Source organism: Neofelis nebulosa, chromosome 7 (assembly GCF_028018385.1).
Source record: "Neofelis nebulosa isolate mNeoNeb1 chromosome 7, mNeoNeb1.pri, whole genome shotgun sequence".
Lineage (NCBI taxonomy): Eukaryota > Metazoa > Chordata > Mammalia > Carnivora > Felidae > Neofelis > Neofelis nebulosa.
Genome location: NC_080788.1, coordinates 118039389 through 118066610, shown reverse-complemented (window position 1 = coordinate 118066610; position 27222 = coordinate 118039389). Strand labels below are relative to the sequence as shown.

Sequence of the window (27222 nt, the reverse complement as noted above, 5' to 3'; positions counted from 1 at the left end):
CTTCCGATTCTGTGTCTCCCTCTCTCTCTGCCCCTCCCCCGTTCATGCTCTGTCTCTCTCTGTCCCAAAAATAAATAAACGTTAAAAAAAAAAATTAAAAATAAATAAATAAATAAATAAATAAATAAATTCTAATTGAAACAAGGAATAATTGGTTAGGACTTGTGATATGGTATGATAATAATACTTAACTCATAAAACCTTTTGCAGGAACTCATGAATAAGAGATACATTTTTTTTCCCCTAATTGTCACTGAAGTAAATAAGAAAAGACACGTGCATTTTAGATATACTACCCAGGGTATCTTGCGGAGGACCCCGTGATGCAGCAGGGGCAAGCATATTGTGTAGTGGTTTTATTACCTACTTTCTTCTAATATAAATATTTAGCATCAACAACAAAAAAAATCATACTTAATAGCTGTAAAAACCAACAAAATGCTATAGGATAAAAAAAAATACCCATTATGAAGGTATTCTTAGTAAGCCTGACTATTTTGTAACATGGAAAAATCTCAAAAAAGTAACCAAATCATGTGTGCGTTCGTTAAAAATGTATTTGGGGGAAAACTCAGAATAGAAACATGGGTTTTATAAATGCCTCACATTTGATTTTCAAATGGTTTTGAGTTCTCCATCAACCTCCCCAGAGAGACACCCCAGCAGGAAGTCTCTGACAGTTCTTTGACTCTTGCTCTGGGCAAAGGTGGCATGTGTGGGTCACGTAACATTTTGCTGCTAATTACTTCCCAGCCTCAGACATTCTAGTCGCTTGGGGTTTGTTTTTGCTTTTGTTTCCCTTTCTTTTTAGTAGCCTCTCAAATCAGGTACATTTAGCCTTCAGTCTGTATGTCTTGTCAGAGGCAAACAGTTACCTTTGGGTGTTTCGTGTTTTCGAAAGAGATGAGAAACAACAACCAACCACAGGCCGAGATTGCAGAAGCCTTTGAAAGTGTGAGAAAAATAATTTTAAGCTTCGAACAGGATGATGGTTCCCCCTACTCTAACAGCCACACAAACTCCAGCCAGTGCAAGAAGCATGCTCCCGAGTGTGCTTCAGGGGAAGTGACAAAATCTGTGCCGTAAGACTAGGACAGTGCACGCGACTGCAGAAAGTGATGCAGTCTGATTTCTTTGCTTCAGGGGCCTTGGAGGCTAGAGAAGGATGAAGAAACCACTTCCTGAGAAGTGGTTTGAAGCAGACATTAAAACATCTCTCTGGAATATTGACCGCATTCCCCCTTTGGCTCCTCCTTTGTAGATGGGTCAAGGCACGTCTGAGTCACAGGTGAAAGGCAGCGATGGGGGGCAGGGGGCGTGTGGAGGTGCAAGGGCACACCTACCCTTCGGGCATGGACTTCTGCCGGTAAGTGCCTCCGCCAGAGCCCGTCTCGCTGGATGAAGACAGGTTGCTAGGGGAGTTCCGGCACTGCTGGGACCTCGCGAGGGCCATGGAGGAGACCGTCACGTAGATGTCTGAGCCGGGAGACAGCCTGCGAGAGCAAACCAAAAACATGCAGTCAGTCCAAGGGGAAGTCCCGAGGCAATGCGCCACGGATAATATCCTACCAATGCGACAGAGAAAGCGACTTCATGGAGATAGTGAAAATGAGGCCAGCTGGAAGCCTACAAAAGAAACTTCTCCATAAAACTACTCCCTTAGGAACAGCTGGAAAATGGCTTTGAAGGTGGGGGGTGGTGTGGGGTGAGGGGACATCAAAAATAATGGGGGAAAAACAACACGTATGTTTCCAAAAGCTGCCAAAATTCATTGGGTTGAATTGATTGTGCAGTTTCCTAGAATGGCAGTGCAGAGGATAACTGAGCCCCAGTGACATTAACATAGCAATTAATTCCAATTTTTCACACTGGTTCTCCCAGAGTCAAGGACCACACTGAGACCGGTGCATTCTCCGCGTCTTTGTCTTGGGGTGTTGTTACTCCAAGTCTGGAATGAATATTCAGATTTTGCTATTTGGTATTTGTAAATGTGGCTGAGCATCACCATATAAAAACCTCCAACAACAACAACAAAAAATGCCTAGAACGTCAGTTGTTGAACTTCTGCAATGTCCCAGCAGAGGTGTGTGCTCTGCAGATTGTCACCCTGCTGACTGGCTCTGGGGACAGAAACCAGAGCTCTGTCATCAGGACAGACACAGACTTTGTCCTTTACCTCCTCTGTTCCAGTAGACAATAGGGCAACCCCGGGGACATCAGTAAGTGAAGCTGGCACCTGTGACCGGGGGTAACCTACATCTTCCTACTGATGTTTTGGTTCAGAGGGAACGCTAGCACAAATCCCTCGACTCCTGTGGCAGGGCAGGTCACTTCTGTGCAAGAGCGGAGTGAGAGGAATCGAGGTCACTAGTTCGGTAAGCCAAGCGTCTTGGTTGTAAATCCACCGCTCAGTGCTAAAAGACTCGTGTCCCCCAGAGCAGGCCGGGTTTTCTTTTCTTACTAGGACAGCTTGCAATGGGTCTGCACGGTCAATGCTTTCACATGAAAAGCTATCTTTTTACCCAAACTAAAGTTCTGAAGCCTGGCGACGGAACCCGATCCACCGAAACCCAGAATTTTCCAACAGTGAACCTGTGTGCCTTCTGGAACAGGGCAGAATAGGGTTTCAGGTTTGGGAAGTTGACAGAGGGGTTAACAGAATCCCAACGAGAAGCTTTTCTCACAGAGAAAGGATGAGGACAGATGCTGAAATTATAACTCTCAAATCCTTCTATACCCAAGAGGCGGGTCTGACTTGAGAATCCAGATCTCTCCGCTCTGCCACAAACCCAGAATCTCCAGCTGTCTCCTAGACATCTCCACTGAACAGCCTCCATAGCAGCTCAAATTAAACCTCATCAAACCTAACAGGTTTTTCCATTCCCCCGCCCAGCCCTCAAAACCTGCTCCTCCTATATTTATCTCAGGCTGAACACCTTGAAACCATCTCCCCCGTCCCTTTCTTCATCTTCCATGTCAACTCCTCTAATTAAGTTCAACTTTTAATGAGTATAAGCTGTGTGTCAGGCACCCTGGGTGCTGGTCTGGACAACACACAGACTAAGAAGTTAACTGGTCTTCAACCTGCTGATTGTCCTCCAAACTCCCTCCTCTCTAGCCTGGATCAGCACACCTGGGCCCTAACTGGTCTTCAAAGTCTAGGCTCTGCTTACCCCATCTGAAGCCATCCCACATGCTTCTCCATAGCTTCCCTTTGCCTACAGAATACAGCATCGAATGTCTGGCTCCCTCTTCCAGGCCTTGGACCGTCTTGTTCAAGTCCCTTCCCCTCTCCATGCCCTCTTCCTGTCTCCCCGCATCCTACATTCTAGACACATTCAGTGTGCCCCTTTTCTCAAACTCAGCTACCAAATGCATACCTTTACTCATCTTGCCCTCTCCGCCTCTTCCCCCTTTCTTACATAATGTCCTTTTCCTCTGAGGCTTAATTCCCACATCATATCCCTGAATTCATAGATTAATTAGAACCTCCTTGAGTCCCACATGGTCTGTTCTTTGCACCATTACATAGCACAACCTTTAGCACAGTTTTATGTGTGTCTATCTCCACAACTAGATTTGCTTCTTAAGGGGCAGGACTGAGACTTCCTTATCTTTACAGCTCTGACTGCTTCATACATGTTTGTGGAATGAAGGAGAACATCAGCAGTGCAGGTGGGTTCAGGTTAAGGGCCCACAGTGGGGCACCTGGGTGGCTCAGCCTTGGTTAAGCGTCTGACTCTTGATTTCGGCGCAGGTCGTGATCCCACGGTCTGTGGGTTTGAGCCCCACGCTGTCAGTGCAGAGCCTGCTTGGGATTCTTTCTCTCCCTCTCTCTCTGCCCATCTCCCGCTCAGTCTCTCTCTTTCAAAATAAATAAATAGACATTACAGAGAAGAAGAAGGAAGAAGGGCCAATAGTGACGTCAGCTGCCTACGCCAGGGGTTCCACTAATGGTGGGTCTGTATCAGCTGAAAAACAGTTGGCTGCTAATAATAAAGTGCCAAAATTAGTGGATACTATACTAAGAGCAATGAAAACAGATTCAAAATTAATACTCTCCTTCAATGTGAGAAAAAGGGATGCTGGAATTATAACCAGATACCCCTGGGCATATCATCAGTCTGACAGGTAATGGCAAGAGAACTCGCTGGTAATGGCTCCTGTAGGTAGTACCAAATGGTCCACAAAAGGACACCGAGAATGCTCAGGTAAGGCCCTTGGAGGAACGGGATGAGAAGCTCGGAAAAGAGGCAGAGCTCCCATGCTCCTCCTGTTATCGCCACACAGACTCAGAGAAATACCAGCCACACAGCGGTGCTCTCATGAGGATACAGGCTCAGGAGAGGGCTATGTGTGGGGCAGCCACGGCGGGGTCAGGGACCAGTGGGGTCTTGGGACACCAGCTCATGCCTACTTCTCGGTAATGTGTTTTGATAAAAGAGAGATCAAGAGCCTTCCTTAGGTACCATAAAATCCACATCTCATTTCTCTTCCATGAAGACATCTCCCAAATTTCTCCCTGTTTATTCTGAAACGATCTTGGAAGAGGTACGGATTAAGGAGCAGCGTGGATCCAAATGTAACGAGACACCGCACTCCTCTCTATCTTAAGAGTTTGGCTTCTATAGGCTCGGACTACAGAGAAACTTCAACTACAGTTTCACTTGTAGGTGCTTTGATTTTTCCACCGTGAGGGGGAGGAGGTGTTACAGAAAGATGAAAACCAAGTACCGTGTTCATGTTAACGTTAACATACGTGGTCAGGGCCAGTGTTAACATCTGGGGGCCGATGCTAACTCTCTCTTCAGGGTAAACAAGTAATGCCACTGAATTAACTGCATGGTGAATGTTAAAATGTTTCTGTTTCTGTGAGGAAGTAACCACTGATTCCACAGGAAAAGTCAAGATGTAGCCTGTTTTTCTGACTCTGCTCTCTAAAACGAACATTACTTTAAAATAATCTCATGCTAGTTCTCAACCTTAGCTCCTTTATTTGGCAAACGTCTCAGAAAATTCTACTTGGTTACTGGAGTTATCCCAAAGTGAAAAAACAGCATTTCCAGGAGGCCAGCATTCACTCCCATCCTTCTTTTGCATTTATGTAACTCAATAGTGGCTTTGTTTTCTGTCTGTTCACACACACAGCACACACAACCAGAAACTCACGGCAAGCCATCCAAATGTTTTTACGACTCTAGATGTACGTATGGCGGGCAAAATTAGCTCTTATACTAATCTCTTACTATTCTTTTCAAATACTCTGAAACTGATACTACCACACAAATATTATTTGAGAACAGACCTCACTTGGGGAGTAAGAGGTCCCGCCTGCCTGGCACGGGCAGTGCCCTTCTGCCAGGGAGCGCCTGCGGCTGGTCATTACTCAAGGTGGGCCGTGTGCCGTCCTGTGCTTTGAAAAGGGGTACCCCCCCAAACTGGCTCACAGAGGAAGCTAGCAGGCTGACTTCTTGAATCTCCACCCCCTCACCACCCACTTTATTTTAAGGGTTGCTGGGGCCAGTGAAGACTTAGTTAAGCAAGATCACAAGGCTTTTCCTCTCTTTTGAGATAAGCTGAGATCTTTCTACTTCCTCCTAGTCTTAAAGAGCACCCCCGCCCATGCCACGCCCCTCCCCAACCCCAGCATCTGGATGTTAATGCCCAAATAGGTTTAGAGGACGAACAGGAACCCATCTTTCAACTGCTGTGAGATTTTTTTTTCAATTCTGTGGAATGTAAGAATTTTCAAGAATGTTCTGGTCACTGTGAGAAAGGAAATGTCTAAACCTTTTAGTGTTAATTTCGGTAGATTCTTTTCCCTACATTTTTGTCAATTTTAGCCAAGAAATAACTAAATGTTTTTAAAGTAACTGATATTAAGTGTCCTCTGGAGCTCCCTTTCACTTCCCTCTGCAGAAACAAAACACCAGGGCTTTTTGATTGTATGACAAAAATGCAGCAATTGAAAAAGTCATGATCACCAGCCTGACAGACAATGCCTCCATAGTCTGCAGGACTCCACTGAACACCAGCTTTTCATTTACATGCAATGCATTTCACTGCGATGAAAACAAGGAGTTGAATGGAATGGACATTTAGGAAGAGATGGTCCAAGATCAGAGTCAGTTCTTCATTTTTCCAGAAGCATTCTCACACCAAGACAAAAGGGAGAAGAGATTCACCCTCAAGATCCGGATTTCCAATAAAATAACTTTTGCACCCCACCACATCCTTCCCATAAATCAACTCACAGGGCCACATGCACAATGTTAACATTAATAGATTCTCATTCAATTGATCTCTTCAGATTGTGACCGATTATAATTTATCAAGTTATGGATAAAGCATTCAGTATCCAAATAGCTGATGACAAAACTTTTTCCTGAGTAGTTCTGTATAGGTTGAATTATGTCCTGCTTTGTACCCCTAAGCGACAGCACTCCTAATGTGTCCAAGGAGACAAGGCCCTCTGTAAGCCAAGTGCAAACAGTGGAATGATGGTAAAAACAAGAGAGAGGGTTTCAAATAGCAGCAATGACTGACAAATTAGATACTTGAGTCCGTAATTAAGCACAGCATTTTACCACAACTTAGCAGTTAAAATGCTGTTCACCCAGGGAACAGGACCAAGTTGAAACCTGTCTTCAGCAATCTGTATCAACCAGGATTCTTCCAGAATTATGTAAAAAAAAAAAAAAAATGTTTTTTTTTCTCTAAATGACTCAAGGTAATGTAATTTGGGTGCTTTATCCAGGCTAGAGTTTGAACAAACTATATTCAAATTCAAGTCACTGTATGTACCTCTTTTTATCTCTTCCTACTGTGTTCTCTGTGAACCAGAGCTACCCCTGGCTTTCTGACCAAACACTTCATGTCAGCTGTTAGGATTGGATCCTGGAGATCCTGTTCCGATGAGCCTCCAGTGACAAGGTCAATTTACAACGAGGAATAACTCCCCTGCCCGGTTAGGAAAATATGGCAATTCATCACGCTGAGATAAATGGATCATCACGTCACAGCTGCTGGCAAGATGTTAGAAGTTCACAGCCCGGCACACATCATGGATGCCTCTTGAGAAGAGCCAGTGTTATATCTAAGAGTGACACTAAAGAACAGAAAATAAAAACAGATTGCTTGCAGGACCAGCTACATCGCGAATGCTAGTTCTGCCCTGTGTACTCGGGTACCTGGTACGGCCGTTCACTGAGGTGGGAGACACACTAGAAAGAGGAGGTGATGGACGAGTGGGAGCCCACTGGTGCATGTAAATATGAGCCACTAATGTGACATCCAAGGGCAGACATTCAGTAGGTAGTCAGGCAAATGAATGTGCAAAGTACAAAGGAGATCAACAGACACCATTAAGGAACTGCCCACGTGCGGGATGGCTGACGTTGCTCAGGCAAACAAGCTACTCTGAGACACTGCACAGTATGGGATTAAAAGAAAAATGAGGAAGGAGCCGTGGAGGACACACAATTGGTGGGGAGGGGGCGATGAGACAGGTGCAAAGAGCTGCCAAAAAAAAAAAAAAAAAAAAATCAGGAGTTAAGGTTTTGGAAGATGGGGAAAAGGACTCTGAAGGACAGAGCAGCGAATGGTGTCAGATAAACTAAAGACACAACATCCAGGGGCTTTAGCTCAAGAAACAGGGAGGGCAGGGACTGTAGCCTGAGTGACCTCAGAGAAGCTCAAAAGTTCTAGGATTTAAGGGTCCTCAAGTCAAACCAAACAACTATGATTCAGGTGGACAGCACCTGTGGTGTGCAAGTTCACATTAGAAACTTCTAACCACAGCTGACTGCCTTACTAGAGGAAGAGGAGGGATTACATGGGTACTTGCTCTGTCTCAAAGCAGAAAATGACAGTGAAGATTGGCATGGGAACTGCATTTAGAGAGCAGCACTTCCTTCAAAACGCAGACTGATGGGGCTCAGGACTGGGGCTTCCTGTGAGGTGCTGGTTCGGAACCTCTCTAAGCACAGAAATGCTCTCCATCTAGCTGCTTAGAGCTGAGAGCAGTGGGGAAGCGGGGAACGGTGACATCCAGATAACACTTAGAAGTGCCAAAGTGGCTCAGATCCAACACCAAATATTTGCATAAAGGCTGGCGATGCTTCCTCTAAAAACACAAAGACAAAGGAAAATTCTTTATGCTAAGATGCCTGTTGTTTAGGCAAAGCCCCTGAAATAGATAAGCTTTTCAGAGCATATTAACACAGTTTGGGGCTTTATTACCGATCCCACATTATGTTTAAACACAGTAAAGTGTGCAGTTCAATGTGCTACAGCAGAAATTTTGGTTTTAATTCTACCCTTGCACTCCAGGTAAATTTGAGGCCAAAACAGTGATTCCATCATATTACTTACTTTTTTTAATGTATTTATTTTGAAAGAGAGCGAGAGAGAGAGAGAGAGAGAGCGCACACGTGTGCAAGCTGGGAAGAGGAAGAGGGAATGAGAGAATCCCAAGCAGGCTCTGCACTGACAGTGCAGAGCCTGATACAGAACTTGAACTCACAAACCATGAGATCATGACCTGAGCCAAAACTAAGAGATGCTTAAGTGACTGTGCCACCCAGGTGCCCCCATCTTACCTATTTTTGTTGAATAAATATTGTTCCTGTTAAGAAATACTATTCATACAAATACTATCAGATTCTATTTCAAAAGGCCATCTGGAGAGCATAAAGCTCATATATTTAAGCGAAAGAGAATTAGACTTTAGTCTATTTAGATGGCAAACGAGTCATGTTTTTACTGCATTGGTTTCTCTCAACAATGTATAGAGAACACAATTGAGTGAAATAATTCTTGTTAGAAACCTCAAACACCAACACATATTGGTATGTTATAAAAATCATGCCCTTGGTATTAAAGGAAAAAGGAAAATCTGTTCCACAAGTATTTACAAAAAAAAGAAAAGAAAGAAATCTTCCCAATGACCTTTAAGTCTGGGATCTTGCATAAAAATACAAGAAAAACTATACTTCTACAAGCAGTCAATTTGTGTTTTCATCTGAAATGAACCGTGCTGGAACCGGCCGCGGTGAACGGAGCAGGCAGATTTGTGTAGCAGACGTGGGCAGGGCAGACTTGGGAGAGCTGCTGGCTTCAGCTTAATACAGCTGGTTTCTCTACAGTTAAATACAACCTAACCTGGGGAAGGAAAATAAATGGAAGGAAAATTATGTAAAGGCAATACTTTGGTCTCAGTATTCAGCTCATGCTGTTATCGGTAAGGCAAGATTCAAGATATGGTGGACCCTGGCATTTAATTTGACCACTTGTGATACATCTGAAAGGAGTCACTTTCTCCTACAGATTGCCCAGGTACAAATGTGAATGTCCCACAGGGCAGGACTGGTATGAGGGGGAAGGTCGAGTGCACGAGGAGAGCCCAGCAGCCAAGGGCCTCACTTCCCAATCTCAGTAAGGTGCTCTGTTCTCAGTAACACCATGAAGGGGAGGCTTTTCAGTTATGTTTTACTACACTTCATGGAGAAAATGATACTCCCAGGTAAATTTATGAATCTGGGGATTCATGGAGGACTCAGGAAGTATCCCTGATGAATGTCATGAGTCCATTCTATATCTAAGTATCTCTGAAACAATAGCAAAACAAAGTTCCTCAAATAGGATCTTCTCTGTGACTCCAAGTGGAAACTTAAAAAAAGAAATACTGCATTACTAAAAATGAGCAATGATGGGATAGGAAACCCAACTCTTTAAGTTTTCACAAAGGAAGAATACCCAACCACCACATATTTCAAAATGAAGATGAGCCAAGTGACCTGAATATCCTGCATTTGTAGAGCTGAGATTTTACAGGTCACCTAAGCTCTCCATCGTAAGATCTGAAATATCAGTCCCGTGTCCTGAAGAATACCCGACACTCAGAAGCCTGAGAGGTTACATCTCCCTGAAAACCGCTGGTGGCCTTTGCTCCTGCCACTTTCATCTGTGAAGCCTGGAGGGTGCCAGGGCCACTCCAATGGTTTTACGGAGAGAGCACTCAGATTCCCCTTCCCCTGGGGACTGGGTGCTGGTTAAGATGAACGGCAGACACAGGGACCTGCAGAAATAACCTCTCGAACTGAGAAGAGCTCTATCTGGGGAATAACGCAGTTGACGGGTTCTCTAGCACTAAAATCTGCCTGCATCATAAGATGATAATTAGCTACAAAAAATATTTCCACTTTTGAGGTCAGGATGTTCAGCAACAAGCTTTAGTTTTTGTTGCAGAAATTAAATTCAACATGGAATCAAAATACATCCTGTTCTTTTCTTATATGGAATACTGTATAAAGAAATTAACACAAAACAATTTAACTTGTATAAGTCTGATGATTGTCCTGAAAGAGAAAGAAAATAGCATTAAGAGGGGAAGAAAGGGCCCTTCTCTAAACAATGATTTCCTAAAGCTCATCTTTCAAAATGTGGGCCAAACCATGCATTCTAGTTCACACACACCTTGGGGAGAGCCAAGTTTGGAATGTGTAGAACAAAGAGTTTATTCAGAGATCTCTTGGATGTTTTTACTCCTCAAAAACGAAAGTAAGAGTCCACATGCTCAATCGTTTATTGAGATAAAGAGTAAAGCTCTACAAATCACTCTCCAAGATTAAGTGAGCAATTTTAGAAAAGACAGCTAGTTTTGTTGGTGGCGGTGGTAGTGGTGGTTTTTACTGAATTAGTTTTACATGGTATCCTAGTATTTCTGAACTAGTTAAGTGACAATGTTTTATGCAATAGATCAAAAGTTAGACTTAAGATAAACAACCTCCAGCTTTCTGGGGCGCCTGGGTGGCTCAGTAGGTTAAGCGTCTGACTTCGTCTCAGGTAGTGATCTCACAGTGTGCGGGTTCGAACCCTGTGTCAGGCTCTGTGCTGACAGCTTGGAGCCTGGAGCCTGCTTCGGATTCGATTCTGTGTCTCCCTGTCTCTCTGTCCCTCCCCTGCTCATGCTCAATCTCTGACTCTCTCAAAAATAAATAAACACTAAAAAAATTTTTAAAAACAAACACAAAAACCCTCCAGCTTTTCTGCTCCCAACGTGAAACAATCTATGACTACGAAAACATAGCTGGGGCCCATTTTCCTTGGCACTCTGTACCTGCTGGACCTGGTTTCCACTGCTTAGCTGAGCCAGACTCACGTTTTGGCTCCCACCTTCCTTCTGCCCCACACAGCTCCTAGAACAGACAGTTCTCCCCAACTCTGGGGATTCCTGATCCCTCTCCAGTGTGGGGGGGGTCACAAAAATATTCGGAGATATGATCAAGACAAGCAGAAGTGTTGAGGAGAGGGCAGGGAACAGAAAAAAGTTGGCTTCTTCTAGCGGGCGACTAACAGCTTACTGAATTAAAACGGTCTCCTTCATTAGCATAGGTAATGCACAGTGCTATTATTTAGAATGTTTACAATCTTTTTTTTTTTTTAATGTATTTATTTTGAGAGAGGGAGAGAGAGAATCTCAAGCAGGCTCTACGCTGGCAACACGGAACCCTGTGGAGGTTTGATATCACAAACTATGAGATCATGACTGGAGCCAATACCAAGAGTCGGACGCTTAACCGACTGAGTCACCCAAGTGCTACTAAAATTTTTACAATCTTCGTTAACAAAGTGACACAGACACCCAACCAAACACCGGCATTCTTTTGCTGCTATCCTATCACTTCTCCCCAAGAGACAAAGACTATCGAAGATGACAATATGGTCAATGTCACCTCAATGTGTCTGCCAAGTTCTAGCCCATCATAGCCATTAAGTGTGCAGTGATGGTTTCTGTTGCTATCACAGGGAGATGAAAGGGCACAGCACAAATACCATGACTCAGAGCTGAATGCTCTGCTGGAACGTATCCCCTTTCCCTCTCACGGCTTTGGAATGCTCCCATGCTTTGAAAGCCACTGGGGCATGCATCTGTTTCAATTCCTGATTTCTAGTAAACCATGGAAACACCTAAAGCTAGTGTCTGTGTGTCTGGTGCTCCTTAAATCTGGGGCAGACTCGGAGCAAACCTTTGAAGGTGCACTCACCGCCTCTCCAGGGGGCGCCCATCACTGGAGATGCTTCGAGGGATGTTGGCGGCTCTTTCTGGAGGAGCCATCTTCCCGTCTCCTTTGCCAGCATTCAGCCTTGAGGTCATGGGGCTCTGCACCTGGGAGGGGACTTGAGCTGAGTGAGGCCCCTTGTTGGCATTCCTCTGCCATTTGTTATTATTTCGGAAGGGAAACTTGAATTCGTATGAAACCCCTTCGTTCATTTTGTATTCCATCACTGGCATGCGGTACGTTTCAGAGCAACTCCTATTAGGGACACAGAAAGAAGAAAAATTAATATTGCTTCTTTTTGTGGGTGGAACCACACTGATTCTCATTAACAGTTGAAATGGATCAAACACTTCATTCTTTGTTTCAAACTGTCTTTTAATCATCGGGCCCTATAATTACCGTCCTTTCAAAAACCAGAACCCCAGGAAGTACCACACGAGTGTATTTTCCTTTGCTGCATCTCAACTATTGAGTCTGAGAGAGGGAGTCTTAAAAAAACAGCAAGACCCACAGTCACCGGGGTGAGTGGAGGGGGTAGGTTAAGGGCAGAGTCAGGACCACGGCCTGAGCAGGAAATGCAGCCAGGTGGGCATGACTGGGCCTCAGAGGAAAGAAGAAGCTTTGTGCACCCTTTATCAAGTGTCCTGAACTGGGGACCCAAAAAGGTATTGGATTTGTTGGGATCCTAGTAAGTGTAAGTGGGGTTACATTTTGAAATCCAAATTGAGAGCCAAATTTAGCTCAGAAGGAGGGGGAAAAAAAATCACCAGGGAACAAAGCATAATCTGAAATCGGACTCCCTGCCCAGCAACCCAAAAGCCAGAAATGTCCCATAGCAGCACTGTCCCCAGATAGCAGCCTGAGTGAAATTAATGTCAGGCAAAAACGTCTTCTACTGCTTTAGCCCCTTTTTTGTGCTACCATCCCAACCGCAAAACCTTAGGAAATGTGGAACCCACTTTCCATTCCTTTTACCCAAACAGCCAAGGAAGGTTCAGTCCATTATTAATTTGATTGACAGACAAATTAACTGAAAAAAACCTATGCCCACTGAAGCATTATACTCAAACTGCGCATTTGAATTTCACTACTAAGTGAAAAAAATGACTTTTCTGCTTAAAGGAATTTCAGAGATTGAGAAGCAAGTGGGGAGCCTGGGAAAGGAAGGGTTAAGAGTGATTACGAAACATTTTAGAGAAAGAGGAGAGTCCGAGCAGTTCTGCCCACTAGAGACATAATGCGAGCTGGTAGCCACGTGAGAAAAGTAAAAGGGAACAGGTGAAATGAGTTTAATATTATATTTTTATTTAATCCAATGTATCTAAGATGCTATCATTTGAACATGTAATCAACAAATATTAAGAAATTAACAATGAGATATACATCCATCTAAATCTAGTGTGTATTTTACATGTTCAGCACTTCTCACTTTGGACCAGCCACGTTACAAGGGTCCCTTGGCCATAGGAGATGCGTGGCTCCTGACTGCATCACACGGGTCTGAAGGTTAGGTCTTGACTTGGGAAATGGGGTTGTATGGTGGGTGCATAAGCCAGTGGAAGGTGCTGCTCTCTTAGGACCTTGTCCGCATGTCTCAGGCCTAATTTCTGGGTTTCTAACATGTACCCCACAATACTCCCTTCTCCCACGTCCCCACGAGAGACACAACTTTTGAGAAGGGCTGCCTCTTCCTTTTTTTTTTTTTTTAATGTTTATTTTCGAAAGAGAGAGAGAGAGACAGAGACAGAGCATAAGCAGGGGAGGGGCAGAGAGAGAGGGAGACACAGAATTAGAAGCAGGCTCCAGGCTCCAAGCTGTCAGCACAGAGCCCAATGTGGGGTTCAAACCCATGAACTGTGACATCACGACCTGAGATGAAGTTGGACGTTTAACCGACTCAGCTACCCAAGCGCCCAAGAAGGGCTGCTTCTGAGGTGCGTGCATTTGCTGGGGTCCCTGCCTGCTCAGTCTCAGTCCACATCTCCAATCAGCAGCTTTTCTTACAGTTCTCTTACCAGTCCTCCCGACTCCCCAAAACTCTAAGTCAACCTTAATCTGACCCTCCACCCAAGGTTCCGCTGGACCCCTTAGGAGCTTTGACAGTGGCTTTCAAACTTTTTGGACCATGAGCCCAGTAACAAATGCATTTTACACTGTGATGCAGCACGACCCCCCTCCCCCCCCACCACCACACACACACCCTTCCATTCTGCTGTATTCTGTGTTAATCCATTTCATTAAAGAAACACACTGAACGCAGCCTCCCAAATGGATTTTGTGATCTACTTAAGAGTTACAACCCGCAGTTCACAAAACACTGCTTTACGGCACATTTGACATGACTTTTAGCAGTTAATGACTTCTTATGTAATAAACCTTTTCTCTGATAGGAGGGAATGTCACCTCAGGCTTTGACATAATTTCTAGCTTTGATTCTGATCTCTCTGACAAAAAGCTGCAATACTTTTCTGATTCTTAATAGAGGTATTACTGTAGTATGGTTTGAAATCTTCCATTTCTGACTAAATATGGCATATTGTATCTCGTGCTCCGGTCTATAAATATAATGCAAGAATCCTGCAACTTGCAAAAGGGATATTAATAAAAATTGGCTATAACCCATGGGAAAATTTCCCTCCACCTCAAAATCAGGACTAGCTTTTGCTTCACCCCAGCAGTGGTCTGTTTAACTTGAAAACTCCATGGATCATATCACTCTATCATATATATAAAATATCCTTCTGTTGGGTGCCAACCACCAGCACATGCACAGAACATTACCACCGTGTGTCCTGAGCACTAGCGTTTCCAAAATTTTCCTGTAGGCCATGTTTTCCCTTCTCCATACCCTACCCGCTAAGAGATTCTCTTGCTGAGTTTTTAAATTTCATGGCACTTGCTATGTACCTTTACAGGTACAGGCTGCTTCTCAAGTCCATATTGCATCATGGCTGATAATGATAGATAGGGATAATAGAAACAATAATAATGTACTATGAAATGGACAAGTTGCTTTCATCTTTTGGGCCTCAGCTTCTTTGGGAAACAAAAGCTTTGGAACTGGTCATCGCTAACTTCTCTCTAGTTCAAAAACTCTTTGAAATGGTCTCTTAAGCTACATGACATTTAACACTAAAACCAGTGAGAAGACTCCAAAGATTTTATCTTTGTAGTCTATTTGGTTTCTACCACTCCTACTAACATATAGCTAGAAACCTTCTGCACAGTCGATAACAGAATGCGGTAGGATAAAGCCTAAGGAGGGAGAGAAGACTCATTCCCAGAAAACGAAAGATGACGGATTCACAGTGCTAAACCTCAACCAACTCGCCATGTCTAATCGCCTTCCAAGGTGAACAGACCACCCGCTAGCTTCCCATCACTTACTTATCTCTGCAAATACAAGAATGATACATGGAATCAAGAAGCGGGCAGTACACTGAAGACCAAAGATAAAGGCCAGCTTTTCGTGACCCACGTAAAAATTCACCAGGGGATTTTTATCATGTCATTCAGGTAAAGGTTGGTGTTGAGCAGTAACTAACACTGATCAGGGGCCAGGCACTCATCTGGCTGCACTACAACAGTAGGTACCACCACTGTCCCTGTTTAGGAACTGACGAAACAGAGGCCTGGAGAGAGTCATCTGCCCAAGGCTACACAGCCAGGAAGTGGCAGAGCCAGGATTTGAACTCAAGGATTAACCCGCACGGGGGTCAGCCTTATTTTAATCACTAATTGAAGGCTACATCTACTCCCAGGCCCCAAACTTCTTCACTTCAAGTGACTACTGCATTTCACTCAGGGCACAGTCTGTGACAAACCTGTAAAAAGCTATGGGCCACAGGAAGTGCAACTTCAGTATTTCGGGGCTGAGAGACACATGGCGAGACGCTGAAACCCTGGTGGTTGAAAAGCCACTCCTTCTCCCTACTTTTTCAGCCTCTTTATTCTTTCTTTCTCCCTTAGTTTCTGATTACCCATCACTCTGTCCTTTTCCAACACTAAAAACACAGGTGGAAAAACCATCGTACAGCACACCCAACAGAGCATCACAACACTGGACTCTTGAATCAGCAGTCAGATGTCTTGAGGACAGCTAGGTCCCTAATAAGCCATGTGATTTTTGTTGCGGAAAAATACTTAACCTCTTTGCACCCAAGCTCTTTGCCTGAAAAATGGGAGATCTGAACCAGACGAACTCTCACAGCCTTTCTGGCTCCAAAGCAGTAAGCTTATGCATTTTGAAATACTTGTATTTTAAAACTGAGACAAAACTTTGTGATCCATTCTATTTAAAAGGTAATTTGGTCCTTTTATGTAACTTGTTTGTTTTTAGCTCTTCCTCCTGAATGGTCCTTGATTGCTTTCTTCAAAAGCTGTAGGCTAGCAGGCTTCAACAGAATAAAGGTCCACCACTCCCCCACAACACCACTCGGAACATCACGATTAAATTTGGGTGCAACTGTTAATGGGGTGTTTTTCATCCTGCCAAGACGATGACTGCTGAGGATTCAGAGGTCACAGACACCAACAGATTAATGCTGGTCAGGTTCGGGTCCTGGCTCCAGCACTCCAGAGTCAGGATGGCTGGGGGTGAGGGCCAGGCCCCCCCCCCCCCCCCCCCGCCATGTCTGACGGCTCACGCCCTGGGAAGCTTTCTGGTAGAGTCTGCAGGTAACCACCAAACCTCTTTTCCCAGCTGCCTGCAGCAGGCTATCTTGCTAGCGGGTCCTGCCTGACCACCTCCTCCTCATTGTTTTAATGGAAATGAAGACTTTTTTTTTTTTTAATGCGCAATACATAGTAGGAGCTCAGGAGTTTTGCTTTACTCCCCCTGTCCTTTCTTCTCTTAAAAAACCCCTTTAGTTTGAAAGCAATTCATAGAGGATCTGCCTATATCCTAAGAAGAAGGAAAAGAGCCCTATTTTACTTTTATTATTGGAGCTCCACTTTGCTGTTAAATTGTCTTTTTCATTAAAACAAAAAGACCTGCCTTTCACAGCTAAGGACTCTCCCATGTGAATACACACGGGTGATCGCCTATGACCCCTGAGCATCCTGGGGACGAGAAGCAGGCAGCTGAGGTGCAGTGGGGCACAGGGTGCCTGGGGGAGGCCTGTTTGTTCCGCCTCACGCTGGAGCTGCAGTAACAGCCGACAAAGGAGACAGTGACTAGTCAAGGAACAGAGTAATTAGTTGCTAGGAAAACAGCAGTGGGAGTGTGAAGTGTGGAGGAGAAGAGAAAAATGACAGAAGAGCATTATCTTACTTTGTTGAAAATTACAGCAAGGTGCTAATGCTTCAACTGTTCCTTTGAAGTTGCTTCTAAAGGAGGGAAGGGGAGAGTGGGCTTCCGGTCCTCCAAAGGCATGAATGGCGGCATTTCACACCTGCCCAGAAGGTGTGACTGTGGGTTTCCGGATGGAAACTGTAGTGAAAGGCACAGAGCATGCTTCCCAGGGAAGGGGTTCTGCGGTGGGGGTGGTGGCGGGGGGTGGTGGGGGGTGCGCTGATCTCTCATCCCAGCATCCCCATCCCACACCCTCAGGGGGGGTAAGTTCCTAGCACCTCTCTGTAGAGTGATGCCCGCTCCACTGGCTAGGAGAGTGGCAATGAGTGACTCAGCAGCAGTGCTGAAGATTAAGACAAACACGGCTCATTCATTCAGGGGTGTGCGGAGCCGGTCTGTCCTGGCTTGCGAGAGCAGACTGTGAGCATCCGCCCCCACTCTGCCTTCAGTGGGTTCGTGCTGGTAGCTTGAAATCAACCAGAGGCAGTATTTACACCATGGGAATCAGCAAATGCTACAAATCAAGGTTCCTGTCCTCAACAGAAAGCGAATGTACCAGCAGATCCCTGCTGATACTGGTGTGTAAAAACCAGATCTGTGCCCCAAGCATACAGAGTAGTAGTTAAGAGCTTGGATTCTGAAGTGAAACTTAAACTTGCCAGACGAGCTTGGAAAGTTACTAACCTCTCTGAGCCTTGGTTTCCTTTAAATAGGAATGATATTAATACTATGACCTCATAAAGTAGTTATAGGGATTAAATGCACTAATCCATGTAAAAGTGTTTTTTCTAGGATCTGGCAAATTAAATTGTCAACACATTTTTTAGTTGTTTTTAGCAACACACCACAGAAGACCTACCTAGCTTAGTATACTGCTGTAGATAAACCATCTCCTACCACAGGCCTATCTCTCCAGGGCCAGGCCTTCTGACCCATCCTTTGAGTAACCACCAACCACAATTCAAAGTCAGCAATGTTGCCCATTCCACCCAGTTCATCACATACACTCACGTACACCTATTTCCCTGCCCGCCCCCCCAACTGGGGAGCCCAGAAGCCAGGGGAAAGGCCTCTGAACAGAAGGATGACGCCACACCATTTACAGACTCATTCTGAGAAGATTAGTCCTCAGACCAGCATCTTTAACTGTACTACAGGTAATTAAGGTTGACAAGTTACAAAGCTTAGTTATCGTCTCCAGCTTATAGCTGCCTGTTTAGAAGCAATCAAGTAGACAATGTGAAGGAGAGACCAAGGGACAGAAGACAGAGCGACCAGAGAAGTAGAGAGCAGCTGGAGAGCCTGTAAGGACCTAGCAAGCACTTCCGTCCACCTCCAGAGTCATTCCTGAATCCCAGTTCAGCAAAATGCTTAACAGTGATGATGATGTGCTTGAGAAACCCAGAGAAGACCGGGTTAACTAAGGCAGGGCACGTGTTTCAGAATAACCCCCCTTCCCCCAAAGAGCTAAAATACAAAGTTCTGGATATTTTGGTTTCCAGAGAAATCCAGTCATCCATAAGGGAGCATTTCTTAAAGGTATTAGACAAAGACAGCTCACCGTATTCTGACACAGGCACTTAGGCTCTGGGCCATCTAGGCAGTAAGCAGGATTCAGAAATACTACCCTGAGTGCGGTCTGGTCTGCAACACTTGATTTGAAGAACGGAAGTACATTCAGGTTGTCATTGCTGCTTACTTTTTAAAAGACACAACCCATAATAACTGTTTACATATTCTGCCATCTCTTGTTCATGAATCTTTGAGAGGACAGGTCACGTTTTGGGGGGGGAATGTTAAGGATATTGTCTTGGCTTTAGAAGGCCTAAGAATTAATTGCCAAAGCTTAAGAGAAACTCTTAGAAAATAATGGGCTGAAAGCAAATTAACAGATTGAAAAAAAACTAGTGAAAATAACATGGACATGCCCAAAGGAGAAAAGAAACAGTTGATTAAATTTGTTCCATCAAGAAACCTCCCTAGAGACCGAGAAATTAAATTTTCAAGAATGCTGCTGGCTGGGCAGGAACTGGGAGGGGCAGGGAGCTCCTGGGCTTCCCTCTGTGAAAGGCCGGGAACCAAACTGCCAAAGCATCACGAGCAGCACCAGCTCGTTTGAAGCCGATTCCCGACACACAGATGCAGTTGAGCAAACACCTGCTAAGTCACGTCCAGGGTTCCAGGCTGAGACAGCAGGGGTCAAAATGGCATTCCGAAGTTTGGACGGAAAGAAGAATGAGAGTGTCATGGAACATAAAGCAAAAAAGCCTGACGGTCTGTGTTGCTCAGGGTCTTCTAATAATAAGTGCTCAATGCTTCTCAGCTACTGGTGCAAGATGTTTAAGACGGGTATTACCAGACTTCTCTATCTGTAATGGCAACTTTCTAAATCCACAGATGTAAATCCTGGGAATGGTCCAAGTTAGTCACTCTTCCCAGCTGCTGCTGACACATGCTGAAAGGGAGCTATGTCCCGAGTCAGACTTTCCACGGACGGAACTTTGAGCACCGCGTGTAACCCGGCACGCTTTGCGGCAGCCTCCTCCCCCACCCGGTAGGAGATGATGTTCTACGTGGTGCACAAACCCGGCCTTGGATTCCCAGGTTCACAGCTGCCAACGCAGACCTACCTCCGTGGGGTGCAGTCGTCATGCGGGGGGATGATGACAACCTTCACCGTGACAGATGTTCTCAGGAGATCAATCATCTGCTCGTGGCTCAGGGTGGCCACCGCCACCTTGCAGATCTCCACCAGCCGGCTGCCCTGCCTGAGCCCTGCCTGCCAGGCGTAGCCATAGGGCTCCACGTCGGCCACGATGCCCTCGTAGTTGACATGGAAGCCAAGCTGGCCTAGCCCGTTCCTTCGCAGAGTCATCTCCACCGATTCACAACCTTTTGACACAAACTGGACAAGGAAACAAAAGGTATAATGGTTTAGCGCCGTAGGGGGTTAAGTGGTGGACAGGGAACTTGGAAAACACTGCAAACAGGGTGATTCTGAATACCCCGCTGCCGGCTGAGGAGCAGTGTGGTTACTTCCCCTTCACTAACCTCCATTCATTAGGCCAGAAAGAACATACTTGTTGCATCCAAAGCACTCAATGACTTCACTGAACTTACAAGGAAACCCTCTCACAGAGACCTACGGGGAGCTGGCAGCCAAGAGGGACTGTATTCTGCCACTCGCTTCGCCCTTAAGAAATTCACGGCAGCACAGACACTCAATCGAACAATTCTTCTCGACGGCTAAAGCAGACTGGCTGGGCTACGTCGCCAGCCACCAGGGCAGTGGGACCAGGTCACACGCAAATGGTTTCCAACACAAACGCACAGCAAACGTGTCTTCTCCCACTGGTTCTACTTTTCCTTCTGAAAAAGGAGGGAAACCAAGTGTGACATAAACTCTGGGTTGCTTCAGATCACCAGGGAATTTTCAGAGGAGCTAATGAAATAGCACCCACTAGGGCAACTTGGTTCTAGTCTGTACTGAAAGCTTTATGAGAGGGGCATTGAATGTAGGTCAATGGAAGGAAAACACTCACCTGCAACCTCTTTACAATCTCCTTGATATCCTCGTTATTAATTAAACTCTCCACCGAAACACATTCTCCTCGCTCGTAGAAGATTTTGAGGCTGGTGTCAGTCGAGGTCCACCCTATCACATCTCTGCAGGAACAGTTGAAAACCACGCTCTTTGTTTCCTGCTCGATGAGGACGATGAATTCATTGGAGACCCCCAACAGACAGTCTATTTCCATAGCTGTGTTGTAGTCTTTGGCCCGGACGGCCCACACAATGGCCCCCATGCTACTGAGTTCAGCTCCCGGATATGGCTTAGACTTCTCCTTCTTCTTGGAGGCCAGAGAGATGAATGGGAACTTGCCAGATGGGTCAATTGGGGTGTTGGTGACATTCTTTTCTGCCAGATCTTTCAGGTATTCCTGGCGGGTCCGAGTTGCCATGGCCCGAAACTTCTCTGATTTATGAGCAGCGTTTTCTGCGTTAATCACTTTGGCCAAAAGGAAGTCCCTGAACACATTTGACTTAGGGAAAGTGACCCCTTTGGGGATGGGAGGTCCAAAGGAAGGCACGTCTCTGGACCTGGTGACAGCCACACTAAGAGACAAAGCAAAGGTGAGAGAGGAGCGTCAGTCTCCTGAGCCTCGCGGAACGAGAATAAAATACACTTTCTCAAAGACAAAGACATCCCTCAGGAGGAAACTGTCACTGCCCAACAAGAAACAGTACATACTTCTATTTAACAGGAACACACCTTTCCATTCAACCACATTTAGGATTTAGGATTTAGAGAACATAAACTTTTCTAGTGGCCAAAAAACCCCAAAAGGCTTACAGTAAAAAAGTATTTCACTAACGGATAGTAAACCAAACATAACTCCATGAAGAAAAAGTTCATTGTAATATTCTACTTTTAAATACCTACTGATCATTTCCAAGCAGGGGTTATTATAATCAGCGTAACCTTTCACAACAGGCATAGATTTTGTAAGAACACAAATGTGGTCTCCATTTTAGATGTGATGCCTATATATGTGGACAGCTTATAATGAAAAATATCCAAAGATGCAGGACATAAAAAAAATGGATTAAATTGAAAAAAATTCAACAAACATTACTTGTTGACCTATGCAACCAGACCAAAAAGCATAATTTTAAAATGAAAATTGAAATTTCAGTAAGTATTAAAATGATTACGATTTTTACAGTAATAGCAACCATGTTTTAAAATTGTATTTTGGGGGCACCTGGGTGGCTCAGTCCAGTACGTGTCCAACTTTGGCTCAGGTCAAGATCTCACGGCTCTCAGGTTCAAGCCCCGCATCGGACTCTGTGCTGACGGCTCAGAGCCTTGAGCCTGCTTCATATTCTGTGTCTCCCTCTCTGTCTGCCCCTCCCCGCTGCTTGCATTGTCTGTCTGTGTCTGTCTCTGTCTCTCTCTCAAAAATAAACATTAAAGAACTTTTTTCTTAAAATTGTATTTTAAGCTGAGCTATTCTTTGGTCCACTTTCTCTACATTTGGTATTTGATTCTGATAATTTATTTGTGAGGAAAATATTTTCCTTTTCCTCCTCCTTTAGGCAAGATCAGTTTGAGAAATCCTGCCCCAATCACTTCTTCTACATAATACTGCTAAAATTGGGCCTAAGATAAGGACCATATGAGCATCTGTAATAACCTATTATTTTTAATTTCAAAAGAAAAAAAAATCATGTTTTTCCTAAAACAGTAACAACAGAAGTTAAATGGAAACAGAAAGGTTCTGTGTTTTCTACTGTGTTCTCACGGATCTCATTCTAGGACCTTAGCAAAGTCTGAGAGGGCTGGAAATGATGATTCTAACAGAGCAAACATCTCTCTTTTCAAATTACCTAATTATTTAAAAGTGAGTCCATATGCAATTGTACCAACTATTAGGGCAGCAATACAAAATGCTTTTTCTGCATTTCCAAAATGGAAGAGTCATAATCAGAGAGTGTACATCTTTCAAAGTAAATTGAAGAACTCTGGTTCCATTACTATTTTTGTTTTGTTTTAAGAAGGGTTTACTTTAACATATTTAGCTTTGTGTTTCAAAAAATGATTATTTCTTGTGACAACAGGAGAAATAAATAAAAATCAGGAACCTCAGGACAGAAGGTACCTATTTTGTCTGAAGATGCCATGGAATGCCCTATTTGTTGGCTTTCATAAATGTACTTACTTACTTATTTATTTATTTATTTATTTATTTATTTATTTATTTATTATTTTAAAGGACTATTTAGTTCACTTCATGACAAAGAAAGCTGGCAAGCAACACTCCCTTTTCTAACTGGAGAAGGGAATCCGCAGAACCTCCATATGCATTTTAGCCTAATTAGACCAGTCTTAGAAAGGCAATTTTTCTCATCTATTGTGAACTGTCTGGCTTCAATGCTGACAGCTGTATAATTTTAATTTGATCATTTTTTCAAAAGTCAAGCGAAAGATGCTAAAATCCAGATATGCTAGCTTTTCTAAGAGGAATCCTGTAAGGATCCAGAAATACTCATTTTTAAATCGGCAATTTCTTCTCTTGCTAATTTCACTTCAAATTGTCACTCTTTCTCAAGAAGCAGCTGTGGTTTTCTCTTAAATAAGGAGAGGAAAATGCTTATCAGGGGGCACCAATATGAGCACCATCTATCCATTTGCCCCTTAAACTTACTTAAGGTTTTTTACAGATCTACTTATTAACTGTTAGAACTTTAGACAAACATATACTGAAAACCCAGTGATAATTAGAAGCCTCTAGAATGAACTATGAGGGAAAGAACTGAATCTTGAACATATAATTATCGATGAATCATCATGGTAGGGAGGTAAATGATATAGGAGCTAAGATCAGCTTTGCATCATTAGAAACAGAACACTTATGGAAGATAAGGAAGATGATACCCTGGGATGCTTTTTTCAAACAAAGGGTTTCATTTTGGGTTCATCTAACTTCAAGGTTTTCTACAAGGTTAAAAGCTCATTAATTTAGATGCCACAGATTCTGAACTCCTGATAATAAGGCCTGCTTTAAGCTCAGCCGAAAGTATTTTTGCCTCTAAGAAGCCTTTCTAGAACTTCAGTTTGCTATATATAGATGCTTAAGATGTATTAATTATAAATGGTTCTTGCTATTTTTAAAAGCAGATTCCAAAGGGCTTCTCTTGGACACTCGTTAGCCTCATAGGCAATACTCTGTCTCCTCAGAAATAATACATTCTTTACAATCACAACCATGCCTTATGTGATCAGCAGTATTGAGGACTAGGATGTTCTACTCAGGAGGGTTACCCAGCAGCCAGAAGTTCAGAGGCTGAAGCAATTAGGGAAAGGTAGCACTGGAAGAGAACACAGAGAATTCAGTGTTCCTTGAACTGTCAATAAAATCTTGAGTTTCATCTTAAAATTCATCTTGAACCTGGATTCTGCTGAGGAGTATCTGCGTCCGTTTTAACACAGAAACATGCTCTGTCCCTCAAACCCTGGGAGTATGACCGAAGGACCAGGAAGGTGTCCTGAGTTTTACTGATGTTTGGCCTATCCTTGAACCTCTATTTGAGCCGCTGCTATGAATTCTTCACCTCTCCAGGAAACAGGCTGTGAGGAGTAAAGTGATGTGCCCAGAGCCTCTCACAGAGAGCCAGGACTGGAATTCGAACTTCTGGATGGCCAGCAGCGTGCTCTATGACAAGACCATACTATTCCCCCTGAAGGAACATTTTTAAACCTTGCACTCTTGAGGCACTTGCAAAAGGGACCATCCGTCCACAAGAGTCACACTGTGGAAGAGACCACCATTAGGCTGGGCTTCATAGCATTTGCTGGCATCAAAGACCCTGGATAAAGTAGCAGATCTTGACACCCAAAGCCAATTTCAAGATGATACATAGGAATGTTCCAGAGAAGTCTGAACAGAAGTCTCAATGGAAAAAAAGTGAGAAGACAACAATGTCTGAATTTCTGAAGCACTGTGGAAATTGCAATAAACAATTCCAACCCCAAATTTAGAAGGAAGAGGACTCAATGTCAAAATGGTAGAGGGAGGTTTCCCCTTCTTGGAGCCTGGATCAGACTGCCAGTTTGGGGAGCATTCTGAGAAAGCAGGCCCAGGCAAAGGACAGGAATGACCAGCGGCAGAACAAATGTGTGCCTGTCATTCACTCCCTGGGGGGGCTCTCGACTTCTAATAGGATCAATTCCCCCACACTCATGGGGCACCTACTCTGTGTCAGGCACTGTGCGCATGTTGAGGATCAAGGATGAGAGGTCACACAGGCTCAGCCTTCCAGCAGCTCAAAGTCTAGTGCGGCTACATCCAGTGGTTTGAGAGCTCTTGTGGGAGGTGTGGGGTGCTACTGAAACCACTTAAGAAAGGCACTTACCTAATAATCCTGGGAGGGCAGGGGAGCCCTCCCACAAAAAGAAAAGCAAGAATTCGTCAGGTGAAGGAGGGGCAGGGGTGTGTAGGAAGAGGCATTCTGCACTTCTCCCCAAATGGTTTTAAACACCAAGAGTGACATATTCAGGTTTTTGTCTCAAAAAGGTCAGCTACACTGGACAATAGGGATGCTGACTGGTGCTTGAGACGGACCTTCTGAAAAAATCTCCACCACTTGGCCCACTTTGATTTTTTTTCCTCCTAGCTGAAGCTTGCATATTTACTTATTTTTATTCAAGAAAAGAAGGGCGTGCACATTTAATATGCACACACCACACTCCCTGCCTACACTAGATACTTTACTTATGGGATTTCAAGTAGATGTCAAGCAACCTTCCGCTGTACAGAAAGGGAAATTTAAGATCTGAGAGGTTTGACAATCTGATCTGATTCCAAGTGCTTTTTGCACTATATCATACTGCTGCCTTTCAGCATTTATTATATTTTAACCTCTGAATATGGAAATCTTTGAGAGGAGAAACCTACATTTCTACCTTTCTAAACGTACTGACCACAATTTAACACTCGTTTTCAAGGCTCAGGTCATTATAACCACTTACTACTACACTAGTTTTAAAACTAATAATTCTTTAACGTCATCAAATAGTGAGTCAGTGTTCCAATGTTCAGTTGCTTAAGATGTCCTAAAACTTTAAAAATCTTTTTATCTAACAGGTCCAAATAAGGCCCACACAACACTGCAATTTGTCTTCTTCTTCTTCTTTTTTATTCTGTTAATTCCCCTCCACTTCTCTCATTCTCTCTTTTATTTCTTGCATTTACACGTTGAGTAAACAGGGCTGTTTGTCACACAGAGTTGCCTGGAGTCTGAGTTTTGCTGAATACAGGCATGTTTACATGAAGAACATGTAAACTGGCTCCTCCAGAGGTTTGATCAGATTTAGGTTCAATGGTGGGGGAGGGAACAAGACTAATTCATAGGTGCGGTTGTATCCTTCCATTATGAGACACACATTTGTCTCTTTTCGTGACATCTGCAACCTCTGAAGATCAGTGCCTGGGTCTCTTAACTCATGAGTTACTAAAAAATGCTGGGAAAAATTTTTACACCGTGTTTTAACAAAGTGAGGCCCTCAGGGGTGAGCTAAGTATATTCGGTCCTTTGTTTCCAAACCAAATGACTCCAGACTGCTGTGCTTACTCTTCACTTTGAGGTGAAGAGTTTTTCTACATCTCAGGAATCACTTAGTGATGTCTCAGCACATCCTTGCCACTGAACCGTTCTTCATCTTTTTGATTTGTTGCTTCTAATCTGCTCTATCAACCAGGACCAGATAATTAAGCTCAGTGTAATGATACAAATAAAACAAGAGACCGGGGGCTCTCTTATCAGGTATGAGCATAAGCTTTAGTACAGACGTAGTGATTAATTTCTGAGTTCTTGGCTATGTCTACCGTTCAAGGTTAACTGGTCTCTGGAATTAGTTAGAAATAGTCAGTTTTTCCTATTATAAATAAATTATAAATTATAAACTTTCCAATCCCTAGAGAGATAGAACATCCATTATTTCAGGACCTCATTTCCACATCCACCATAGGATTTTTCTCTCGTTGTTCCCCTGTTATATTCCAGGGCCTAGAACAGTGCCTAGCATACACATGATAAGAGCTGCAAAGAGCTGGTGAAAATAAATGAACAAGTTCCAAAGTTGTCTTTTTGTATACAAACTAATTTGCATGGTGACATTGGGTGAATTCTCCTAAAGCTCTCTTTATACCGTGCTACCGGATGGCCTCGCATTCCAAAGGGCTCCACTGCCTCGTAACCCCATCTATGGCAGCACCTTCTTCTGGCACCTGCCACCCCCCACCCTTTCCTCTGTCTACACTTCTGTCTACACCACTGGCCACTCCTAGAATTATTTCTTTTTCT

At 44.0% G+C, this 27222-nt stretch overlaps 1 protein-coding gene across 11 annotated transcripts in view; it reads right to left on the bottom strand.

Moving 5' to 3' along the window:
* The window catches only part of SIPA1L1 (signal induced proliferation associated 1 like 1), a 365694-nt gene that overhangs the window by 45093 nt on the left and 293379 nt on the right, over positions 1 to 27222 (bottom strand). For all 11 annotated transcript variants that reach the window (XM_058739522.1, XM_058739520.1, XM_058739519.1 and 8 more), the window contains 4 exons: positions 20898 to 21471; positions 19986 to 20260; positions 12048 to 12317; positions 1344 to 1493 (listed from right to left, as the gene is read on the bottom strand). In XM_058739522.1, coding sequence (XP_058595505.1) covers positions 1344 to 1493; positions 12048 to 12317; positions 19986 to 20260; positions 20898 to 21471 — 1269 coding nt within the window. The remainder of the gene's footprint in view (positions 1 to 1343; positions 1494 to 12047; positions 12318 to 19985; positions 20261 to 20897; positions 21472 to 27222) is intronic.